A 12,549-nucleotide genomic window follows, 5' to 3' on the forward strand; every position below is an offset into this window, starting at 1 on the left:
TTCCATGAGCTCCATTATCTATTCTGATTGATGACGATGTAAAAGGAAAGACAGATATCTGAATGTTGTTGGCGTTTCTTTCCCCACATTTAAAACCCTGTGCGCTGAGATCAATCTCTGTGCACGGCTATTTCTTTGTACTTCCCCTGACACATGACAAAATATTAAAAAACTGTCTTTTTTAACTAGAAGTGAAAAACATACATATATTACATCATTAAAATACTTACTCAAGAATGATATGTTCTGAAGCAGCACTGTATAATCATCTTAGTATGCAACTTCAAAGCCTCTTTCTCATACTGTAACTACTGAGAAATTCCACCTCATATTTCATCTTCATCAATAATGGTGCCATAGTGCATAAAGAAAAGTTTCGAGCTCCCTTTGTTCTGTGTCATCCTTCCCACCTGGTGCAGCCCTGGGCTGTTTCTTTCAGGTCAGCTTACATAGTCTTGAACCATGTGTTCCCAAAGTGCACCCGAGGTCACTACAGTAGCAACAGGCCTGCTCTAATTGCACCCAAGTGGACTGACTCAAGCGTTTAGCCTGTCACACTGTTTGAAAGACCTCAGTTTGCCTAATAAGCCAGGAGCTGCTCCATGAGTTAAACAGCATACAAATATACTAGTTGCTTTGTCAAGTCTTTAAACCCATCTTCTAAAGAGTCACACTGGCTAGTACTGGTCCAAGGCATTTCATTGTGAACGGACGTGATAGCACAGAGGAACACTCAGATTAATGGCTAAACCTGCTAATAAATGTTAGATTACCAAATGTTTTAATTGCTGGAATTGTTTCTGATAAACAACACCATTTTACAGATAGAGAACAATAGAAAGCTTATTTCATGTCTGATTTTGTTTCGCTCTGTTACAGCTAGACATGTATTCAATTTATCTTTAATGCCAGTAGTGATATTACTGACTGAAAGAATACAGACATAATGCTTTGCTGCTAAGGTGTATTTTTTTTTTCCTCCTTTATGTCTTTCTGTTATTATTCTCCTGTGGCTAGGACATCCATCCATTTACCAAATTCATATTGTTACATCATGACACACAGAGTGCTTATTTTCATTTCGTCTAATCTTGATCACTACATATTTATTGAACAACCACCTTAATGCTGCCTTATAAAAGCTGTGAACACTTTAATGGAAGCTCTCCATGCTGAGATAATCAAAACCGCTAATGAGTGTCATTTACAATTAATTACTGTCATTGTGTACTTAGGTAATTTTCATTCACCAAGTATGAAAAACAAATCTGTTTGTGTACGCAACATATGGTGATATTTGGATAAGAGTGAGTGATTTCCCTTAGATTAGACTCACCATGACCCAACAGAACCCTCTACAATAAAACTAATCGTGACATACCAGGAGCTCAATCCGTATCATTAAAAGGAGTTTCAGTTCTAGCTTAACTGGGAACTGAATTGGCTCGTAATTAGTTTTCACAAGCCCTTATCAGAAGAGATTAAACTAGCAGCATTTTGAGAGCATGCAGCATTTCCCTATATCCTTCCCACACAGAGATACAACACTGTAAATAATATCATCGAGTGAATCTGGATATTACAAATTCCTTGTGAAATCTGATGCTCTTACAGCACTGCTCTATGGTCAGACAGACAGGAACACAGAGCTACATGACTGCAAGATGCTCTATGTATGATTGATGATAAATGTAGAAAACAGACCACATCTGGCTTCAGGTTTATGGGATTCTTCACAGATTGACCAGAGACAGCCATTGAAGGCAGAGCAGCTGAGGCACCAATATGTACAGAAATGTGATTTTGATAACTCTATTTGGTGTGACGGTTCTTTCTGTCTGTGATAAATGGAATGCATGTATCACAGCGCTGTGTAAGCACCCTCCAGAAAAATCTATTGCTCTTTTCACTGAATGCTATCAACAACGACAACAAAAAGACTGAAAAATGAAAGAAAACCCCTCCTTCCTCAAACGGCTGGAAAGTCTGTACAGTTGACCACAACTCCCTGACACAACACTACTCAAGTCTCCTGCCAGAGTCTACATCCTGACACAAACAAGGCAATAATGATCACTTGGCTGTATGCTTAAAACCTTTTTTTCTAAAAAAAATTTTGACTTTTATTTATTTCAGACAGACACGCACAGTAATAACATATTAGAAGCTTTTCTGTCAAGAAATTAAAACTGAAGTGAATGCTTAATTTTAATTATATTAATTAATGCTTTTCCAAAATCTTCAAATTTTTCAAATTAGATTTATTTTAGCAGTACCAGTTCCACACAATTAAGTTAGTTCCATTAGTATAAGCAGACCAAAAACTACCTGAAGTCTTTCTCCGTGTAAGTCTATTAAATTACACACATGGAATGACATGCAGGGATGAATCTGGCACTGGGCCTTTTTTCCTCCATTTAAATATTCCATCCAAATAACCTAAGAAACACTTCTGCTACAATATTCTTCCACATATATCTGTTTCTACACAATGTTTTTTTTTCTATTCCAGATGAAAGTTTTTTGCCTTACCAGTATTCAGTAAGCATTTGTTTTATTCTAAAAATATGTACTTCAAGATTTCAAGAATGTGTTCAGCTATGTTCCATACTGTCTCTGGCCTTCAGGCAGATAGGATGTTCCAAGATGCCTGTCCGGCCCTTTCTTTTCACATCTTCTGTCTTGGCCAGAAAGAAGTAAAGTTCTGGCACTTGGCAACTCACACTACTCTACATATGTACAGGCAACAGGTAAGAGGCAACGTGAAGCCTCCATATGCTGAGGAACTTACAGCCTTCCCAGATGCTATTCTCAGATCATGAGCTTTCACATTGTCCTTTTTCAGTGCTAGGCCTAAATAACACCACGTGAACCCCTTATTCTGCTACCAATTACTCTTCCACAGTGCCTCACACTCAATTTTAAAAGCACCCAGCAGCAGTACTGCAAACCTTTACTCTTCACCCCACCACAACTATATACTTAGGTGTTATCTCCACTAGAGCCAGTCAGTCACAAACATTTCTGATAATAAGTATGCCAAGGTAACTGTACCCAACAAAGTCATATTGCAGACACATGGCACAAATGTAAACTGTGATCTGCATTACTGCCACTTCTCCTGAGGGTTTAAAATTGGTTGAGCTGCCTGATGAGAGCCACATTTCACTACTCTATAGCACCGATACAGACGGATTCCCAAGCTACCTGCCATCTCTTTCTTCACAATGCACTTTTGCTTCTCTGTTAACCTTCCTGTAGTTGTGTGTACCTGTTGCAGGTTAAAGTCAATATAGCGAGGCTTTATGCAGGGACACTGTAGGACTGGAATTTACTCCCCGAGACCCTTGTCAGGTCACAAGGTTAAACCTGCACTTCTTTTGGCCCTCTTCCAAATCCTTGTCTTTGCACAACTTCAGCACAAGTGCAGGCAATACTTCCATATTGCACCAAGCATATGGATCCTCTCTTTTCTTGTCAGCAGGTCAAGTACTGCTTTCAGATACCTGCATAAACTTCACTTGTTCCAATAAGAATCTTGTATGTCACAGGGTTCAGCCCACATAGACAGCCATGAGCAAAATCAAAAGGCAGACATACATCCTTATGAAGAGAAGAAAATCCTTTGGGATTTCACCTTATTTTACCATGTCATACTCATAATTAGCACCTCATTAAGTGTTTTTAATCTACATATCTCCATCGTTTATCAGTCACTACCAAATTAGTCAAACTCAGATGTAGGTAGTTGTCCCAGCCATCACGTACATAGAGTAAGACTACAGAAAAGTTGCATGATTTGCTTAAATTTGTAAACTACTTCATTACCGTATCTAGGAGCAGAACCCAAAGGTCTCGCTACCTAGATCCCAGCTATAGCTATCTGATCATACTCCCTATTCCCAGAAGCAGTTCCTGCCCCTTCCTTATGCTTCCAAAATGGCAATCCCTGTGAACCACGGAGTTTAAGAAACATTGGTTTCTATGCCTTCATGAGGATGAATCTCATTTCTGGACACTGGACAACTTGATCTGCCCCCCACCACAAACATAACTGCAACCTCATCATGTGCGAGACCAATAGGAGAAAGATTTAATTTCTGAGGCAGCCTCCATGCCAAACTGATCAAGGATAAAAGACCCAAAGGCAAATTACTCATCAAGGTGGTTCAGAACAGGTATCTTTCAGTGATGGGTGAGAGCGAGCTTTGTCTTATCTTACTTGCTTCCTTTGCCAGCTATGACCTACTTCTCCCCTCAGGGTACACAGAGACTCATTTACAAACTCAGTGAATGCCAAATCAGTGCAGTTATACTTCCCTTAATGATGACATCATCTCACATCTGTTCCCTCATTCACTTAGACTAGCATTTATATTATCACAGGATCCAGAAGACATGGTATAACTGGCATCGGAAGATGCCTACTGCTGCAGAAACAAGGGCTAGGAAAGTTTTCTTTCTGTGTAATACCAGTGCTGTAACTATTCCATCCCCGAGCAAAGTAGACTGAAATGTTTGGTAAAGGAACTAACAGCAAAAAACCTGAAGAAAACAGAGAAGTAGTAGTACTAATCACCAGCTTTACTTTTCTACCTTCTACCTCCCCTTCATAAATACCAGCATCAAATTATTGTACATTTTTCATGGGAAAAGCTGTATGACACAAGCACAAAAAAAATCATAAGACTTAAAGGCTTACATTTATACACAATCATTATAGGACTTAAGTCCCAATCCAGCAAATAATTCTGCGTTACTTAAGTACTTAATGCTTATGTTTGGTAACATTATTAAGCATGGTAACTCTCAATAAAAAAGAAAGCATTTATTCAAGTGCCTGCAAAAGAGGGGAGAGATTTTGTGTGGTGGGAGCTATAGTTGCTTGTATTGCTTTAGGCTGATAGGTACTTTTTTAATTTGCCCAAAGCCTATCTATACACACATACATCTCCACACACACAACATCCTATCTCCTGCACAAAAAGACTATACTTTTACACCATGATGCAGAAAGTTTTAGAAATTTTTTATCAAACACATGCCCTTAAAATTACTTAATTGCAATTACATAACTTAATACTGTTGAAAGACAGTGCGTTCCAGGTTAAACTAAATATTAATTTTACGTAAGATTTTGAAAAATTTTAGAATAAAGGCTTTTAAACTATTTATGATACACATAATGCTTTAAGCTGTGTAATGAGACAGTGTAGCAGAACATCTTAGTGAACCTATTCCACACAAACAAGTTAATATTTGGGGAAGGGGATAATTGTTTTAGAATTATTCAAGACCTTGATCTGACAAACATTTGCACATGTGATTTCAGTGGAACCATTCCTGACACTAAAGTTAAGTATCTGGATAAGTATTTGCAGGACTGGAGCCAAATCATACAACTGGGCCCAAACTAAGAGCCCATTTGTTACCAATAAAATCTTAATTTGGGAGTGGCTGATTATTATAATTATCACTGTTGGATAACACTACACTTCAGAATAATTATTTTTTGCAGCAGTGTCTAGCCATGAAAATAAATACAACTTGTCCTTTCTGGGATGGATCTTAGTGTTGTGGCTACTGCCCCTAAAACCCGAGGCTCATAGCTTAAACTTAGTAATAACACAGCAAAATAATAAATCTGGAAGGTGATACAGAACACACTGTCTTAGCAAAAGCCTTATCAAGCTAGGGACGTACTCTGAGTACCAGCTCCTGGGGATCTGCACTGCTATCCCATTTCATTCCTGCTTGGAGTTCCGGGTATTGCTACTGTCTATTATAATACTAGCTGGCTTGTGCTCTCTCAGCTTGAGTGGTAACACCTCACTGAGCAGCAACTCACAAGGGTCTTTTTCACCTAAATGGCAAAGACACTCCAGGATGGTATTTCTACTGGGGTGCTGCTGCTTTAATACTCATTCCAAGGTCTCCAATTCAAAAATTCCAAGCTGTTATCCATAGGCTTTTAGAAAAAAGCACGCTTCTTGGGACTAAAAACAGGGGTACCATGAGTTACTGTCATACATAGTCAAAGCTGTTCATTGTCTTAGTTTTGTGCGTTTTTCATTTAAACCTTGATTCCAAAAGAGAGAGGGTAGCACTCCTTCAACAAGTAACAGTAACATCGTTTCAGGTCCTACCCCTTCTCCAGGCATTAAATTTCTGACATCTGATCAGTAAAATTGTACAGAAGTTTCTCAGGTCTTCTCAGCAAACAGTACACAGCATGTAGTATAAGGATTTGCCACATGAATTGCTAAATCTCTGAGGACTAAGCATGCTTTGATCACATCTCATTCTTTTTAAAGATGTTAGGGTATTTTCTTCTAACTGAAGCCTAAAGCTGTTTTGGTATGTCAAAAACACCACATCATGTTCTGCCATCAGTCAGTTTACTTGGAGCCAAAGGAACCACACCTTATTTACCATGATTTTTACTGGGAAAAGAATCAGATCTGCTGGACAGTTCAAGGAAGGAAGCCAGGGAAAATACCATAAATTGTATTAATCAAGACCATTTAAATAACCAACAGAGAATTAAGAAAGCAGTGCATGCAGATGAAATATTATCTTGGCCAACAAACAGAATAAAAGAAAGCGATCTGGACAGCTGCAAAACTGGTAGCAATTTTAAGCATTTGAAAGACAAATGACATGGGAGAAAAGACTGGGTTAACAAGGGAGCACTTGAGGAAAGTCTAATCTCCGCTGGCATGCTGACTGGGAAGGTCAGCCCAGTGCACGCGTTCTCAGCTGGAGTCAGGCTCCCTCTGCCCAGCCAATTGTCCTATGCACTTCAGATACCAAACCAAATTGAAGGTGCCTTCACCCTGCCAGCTCCTTATAGTCTAGCAGCTTAAAGACAGCTTCCTTTTCCCTGTCAATTTATGCAGCGCTTCCACAGAGCAAATGCTACAAAGGAGAGAGGTAGTGTGCGAGTGCCTTTTTTCCCCCTTCTGAGCAGCGCAAGGCTCTTTAGGAAGCAGTGTGAAGAGTTATTTTTAGCACTGTATTCTCAAGCGGGAAGAGTGACATTCTCTTCTTAAATACATTTTTAATCCAAATTTTTCACAAAGAAACTAACTTTCAGTTGACACATTATGTTTTGAAATTTAACGCAAATCCCTTCAGAACTGGTAAACATGAACTTTACATAGTTTGTCACTTCTTCCGTTTTTACCTACCTCTAATATATCTATGCGTACATTTTACCTTTGCATACCTACTATTGCCATGAGTAGAGAGGAAATGCTCTGTTTTCTTTTCAAAAGGGGGATTTAACACTAAATTCTAAATCCAGAACCTGGATTCACCTTCATCCTCAACTGGGACAAGACTCAGATTATTAACTGAAACCACATGGAAAACATTTAATTTATTTCAACTAGAAAGGCACGAAAATGGTTTATAAAGTTTGTAGCTATGTAAAGAAGTACTTTCTAAGAAGAGGCAGACATTTTAATAACTACCTAACACCTAAATTTTGTCAAAGGATCTGGAAGTTGTAAGATGCTTTATAAAGCTTACTTCTTCATAAGAAGATACCTTGCTGTTTGATGTCTTTGAAAAACTATGGTAATTCCCAGGATAACTTAGATGAAGACACAGACAAGACTTGAGTTTGCACTGTGAGATCAGAATGACTAAAATAATGCAAATTTACCCTAAAGGGCTGGTCTTCATGTTTTGGGTTATGCCTGACACAGAAACAACTGTCTTATTTCAGAAGTGTAGTTAATTTCTGGGAATATACTTTTTCAACCTTCAAAAAGCAAATACTTTTTTTCTCCCGAATTCTTTGTAATTTTTTTTTCTTTGACTGTGCTCTACAGGAATATTTATCATCAAATACAATATTATGGCAATGAATGAAGCAGAAGGCCAAAATTTATTTGAAGACTCGTATTTTAGGAACCTTATAATATGCACTGTTTTCTTCTTCATAGGTTTTACTGTAATACTATCATTGTTATCACAGTTTTCAAAAATATTTTTTTCTTAATCAATTATTTCTATGAAGAATTAAAAATTATATGAATCAGATTTTCCCAAATGTTACTATGCATATTTACAATATACTCAAAATTAAACTTTTTTAATGCAAATAACACACATCCCAAAATAAAACGTTAAGTAAACTATAATGTAAAAGGCAATGTCTTATGCTGCAATATTTATACATGTATGCATGCATGTCTATGTCAATCTAAGATGCTAACATTATGAAAACATTCTGCTTAATATTCCACTAAGTTTATCATTGAGAGTTTTTGATCACAAAGAACACAGTATCTGAACTGCTAGACAGCCCTGGAATTTATAATAAATTTACTTTTCTGTGCTATCCAGGCACAGAACAGAGACCCTCAAAATCGTTAAGAGCTATCTTCTATATTGTCATCACACGAGATCTGAAAACAGATTTTTTTTTTATACTCGTCATACTAAATATTGTTGAACAGGAGTTGCCAGATTTGACACCATTTTTAATGAGTAATTATTTGGGAGAAGTAGGGTGAGCCTGTGGTTAAAGAATGGAGTTAGGATAATAAGGCATTCTGTCTTTAATTACTGGCTTTGTCATAAACTTTACCTCTAACTTTGAGCAAGGCCTCCTTTGCCTCAGTCTTCCACATCACAGTAAATGGTAACAATATTTCACTAACTCACAGGCTTCATTTGAGAATTAATGAGGGTCCCGTGTGCAAAAGACCTGCAGATCCTGGCTTCTTCTTTTCACTGTGTACTGATAGGAAAGTGACATGTTCTTAATTTGAAACAGAGACTCAGTGCTGCCCTTCATCAGCACATGGAATTCTCATTTATGTCAACAGGAATTGCATTAAATACACTGAGTACATTATTTAGCCTAAAAGTAAATGAAGAAAAAGGAATGGAAAGAAACTCCTGGATTCTCCTTGTCTGCTCTTAAAAAGTCTAACAGTTCATGGCAGCACACACATAATCATAAATAAAAAGATTTTTGATGGGAGGCAAGAATTGCTGCCTGGGAATATAAATGAGAATGGAGAAATGTGTAGCAGGTCCATCTGTAGACTACATTTAGCTCTGCTGCAAGAGCACCATCATAAAAAAACATGCAAAATTCAGTCACCATAATATATCATGCTCTGTACGCATTTGTCCCAACATAAACCAAACCTTAATGGCCTCGGCATTTCAACTTTTCACGCAATTTCCAGTGTGCACCAAGAAAACATTTACCTTTCATTTTTCTATGCGAGTATCCAGATAAGATAAAAATGACAGAAATTCAGAAAAAAACTTTAAAAGCCCAAACTTAACACAAGGTAGTACCACAGACCATTTTTGGTCATGTACGTCTACTGTGCAAGAACAAAACCAACTAGAGAAGACAGGGTTTTTTGCTGGAAAGAGAGTTAATGTGAGTACACGGTTTTATGTCCTGCTTTGATCTGAAGTAAAAACTGTCACAGCGCAAAAAGCATTTCTGTTTTTCTGGGGAAAAAAAATTTAAAAAAAATAAATCAAGGAGCATCTGGTTGGCCACTACCAAGCCCAGGGAGGCAAACATCTCTGCAACAAGCAGGCATGTTTTAAAATTTGCCATTGCTTCGCCATCTACAGACAATGAGACTTGACAGTTCTTTACGGAAGGCAGGCAGGAGCTACAGCTTTGCATAATTAGGCAATAATTAATCAATCCAAGGATAGCAGCCTGGTAAATTTGGAAAAGGGCAAGTGTACCTGCCTATGTGTATGAACCAGTCTTTTATACTGCATGTCTTTTATACTGCTATACTGCCTGTATGCAGCCTTGGCCATTTAAAAGTCTGCCTGTCCCACAGTGGTGTTTTTTTACTTCAGGGTGTACGCTACTGAGCAGCACAGAATTCTGACCGGAGAAAGACATTCCCCTGCTGAAGGACAAGAGCATTTAAAAACAAAAGTGCAGACCAGATCACAATCCTACCGAGAAGCAGGTTACTGGAGGTATATATCTTTTCAACAGCAGAAGACCACAGCAGTGGTATTGGGACATCATCATGCATATTTATGTTCTCTTTTTCTTCATAAAACAGTCAAACAGTGGGGTTTCTAAAGTTTTTCCAGTTTTAGCATTCCTCCAAGCAACGAAGAATTTAGGGCATCTACTTCTTGACGCAGGATATGTACAGCTTAAGTATGCCTTTATACCTTCATTACCTATCTTTCTGCTCATGACTTTCCAAAGCACCAGAAAACATTGTGTCTTGTGTAAGCCCAAAATGCTGACCTGCTACTTTTAAAACCAGTGGGAGACTTTGTATGTGTCTTAAAGATTGTATCTTTATTAAGTATAGCCAAAGTTTTGCTCTACTGTAAGTGGTCATTCAGTAACACTGACTCTTGCCTCTTAACATTACTAATAGCTTTGACTTTGAAATGTTTATGATAAAATGAGCTAAACCTGATCTTATTAAGATGAATTTCAGAACAGTATTTACATGCATAATATTTAGAAAAGTCTTTCAGCTGCACGTTCTCTTTCTAAACCAATGCTATTTTCACTAAACTAAGCTTTCTCCTAACATATAGTTAGCACTTAGATTTTATTGGTAGCACTTCATTTCTACCATGCCTATGTTATCATGTTTGTACTTCTCTCAGAAAGGCCATTTCTAGTTTAGTTTCATCTGCCTTCTCAGATGCAACATATGTTTTATGTCCTTTCAAGTATGGTACTAACAGAGAAGTGAGTTCAGAATTATCACTTTACTACCCCAGACACAAAATACAGTGAAAGCATCTTTACAGTAACCATAGCAGCAATCATGTCAACAGCATGTCAAAATATACCGATGGACAAACACATTCAGAAACAGACATACTGTATGCTGGATATGGAGGATAAGCATTCCATTAACCAGCTACTGGACACGCAGCCACAAATAACTGTATGAAATCAGTACGGAAGGCACTAAAATAACACTTTTAGTGCACCAACACTTTCAACACACAAAACCGAGAGGCTAAACGCCTCTTCTGCCTTCTGCCTAAAAGACCCTTCTGCCAAAAAGAAGGAAGCAAAGTTTCCCCACAGTTTGGGGTGGTTTTTTTGTTAATACAGAGTTTCTCCGTTCTCGCCGTCCCTGTCCCTTACACGCTGTAACTCGGCGCGCCCGAGATGCGGAGGAATTTCCAAGCACCGCAGCCCGGCCCGGCGGGGGATGCCCCGTAAGGCGGGTACTTTGAGGCTGACGGAGGGCTCCGGCGGCGTCGGGAGCGCCGGCTCAGGGCACAGGCACCTGCCCGCCGCGGCGGCGGCGGCGGCGGCAGCAGCGCGGGGCCGCCTGGGCTCCGCACCGGTCAGCGAGCGCTGCCCGCCTCCTGGGAGCTGGTTTTATTTATTGCCTTTCCTCAACCCGAGGGGAGATCTGTTAAAGATTAAATCAGCAGCAACCGCAGTTCAAAGCCCTGTCCCGGGAAGCAAAGGTGAAGATAACGTCCCTGCAGATCGAATCGGGTTTCTGCTGTTGCAATCGCTTTTAATTGCTCTCTAAACGGCACATCACACAGCGATCCCCCAGGCGCCGGACCGGGCACCCAGAGAGCCAGATACCTATAAACGCTTTACAACCCGCCCGCTGATTAAAAAGCGATTAGGCACTTATTTGAAGTCGGGTGTTTTCTACAGGCAGCGGCGCGGCAACGCACCGACCACCCCCCCCCCCCAACCCCTCCCCGCGTCTCCTGTCACCGGCCCGGGGCCCTCCCGCGGGGCCGCCCCGCCGCTGCCGGCTCCGGCCGCCGGTGCCCCCTCCCCGGCCCGCCCGCGGGGGCTGCCCCCACTTACAGGTAGGAGGTGAAGACGCTGAGGTTGGCGGGCACGGCCGTGAGCCCCAGGTCGGAGCAGTCGGCGCGGAGGAGCATACCCTCCTGCTCGCAGCGGCACGGAGCCGGGCAGCCCCGCGGGCGCTGCCCGCCGCCCCGCGCCCCTCGCCGCAGCCCCGGCAGGCAGAAGAGGAGGAGGAGAAGAAGAAGGAGGGCGCGGGCAGCCGCCATGAGGCCCGGGGGGTACCTAGACCTGCGGGGCGGCCGCTCTCATGCCCCGCGGCGCGGCGGGGGCGAAAGGCGGGCGCCCGTCTGAGCTCGGGGAGCTGCTGCTGTTGCTGCGGCCGCCGCCGCGCCGCTGTCTGTGGTAGCATCTCAGCTTACACGCTGCTTTAAAGCCCTGGAGCCGGCACTGCGCGCCCGCTGACGCCGCCCCAGCCTTGCCCGCCGTAGCGCGGCGGGCCCTGCCCGCGTCGCCGTACAGAGCGGGCGGGCGGGGGCGGCCGCGGGCCCGGCGGGCGGGCGGGGAGGCGGGAGGCGGGAGCCGGGGGGGGGGGGGGGGGGTCCCCCCCCCCCCCCCCCCCGCCTCCCCGCCCGCCCGCCGGGCCCGCGGCCGCCGCCGCTCCTCACGGCGGTGATCTCCTCTCAGGGCGATTTTGATCTCCGCTCAGGGCGGTGATCTCCCCTCAGGGCGGTTTTCTCCCCTCAGGGCGGTTTTCTCCCCTCAGGGCGGTTTTCTCCCCTCAG

At 41.8% G+C, this 12,549-nt stretch overlaps 1 protein-coding gene across 3 annotated transcripts in view; it reads right to left on the reverse strand.

Annotated features, from left to right (window-relative positions):
- The window catches only part of LGR5 (leucine rich repeat containing G protein-coupled receptor 5), a 95,518-nt gene extending 83,231 nt beyond the window's left edge, over positions 1-12,287 (reverse strand). For 2 of the 3 annotated variants that reach the window (XM_052774506.1, XM_052774505.1), the window contains exon 1: positions 11,825-12,287. In XM_052774506.1, coding sequence (XP_052630466.1) covers positions 11,825-12,033 — 209 coding nt within the window. In that variant the 5' untranslated portion in view covers positions 12,034-12,287. The remainder of the gene's footprint in view (positions 1-11,824) is intronic. The other variant, XM_052774504.1, reaches the window with a different exon arrangement.
- Positions 12,288-12,549: the final 262 nt, after the last annotated feature.

Source organism: Harpia harpyja, chromosome 23, assembly GCF_026419915.1.
Source record: "Harpia harpyja isolate bHarHar1 chromosome 23, bHarHar1 primary haplotype, whole genome shotgun sequence".
Lineage (NCBI taxonomy): Eukaryota > Metazoa > Chordata > Aves > Accipitriformes > Accipitridae > Harpia > Harpia harpyja.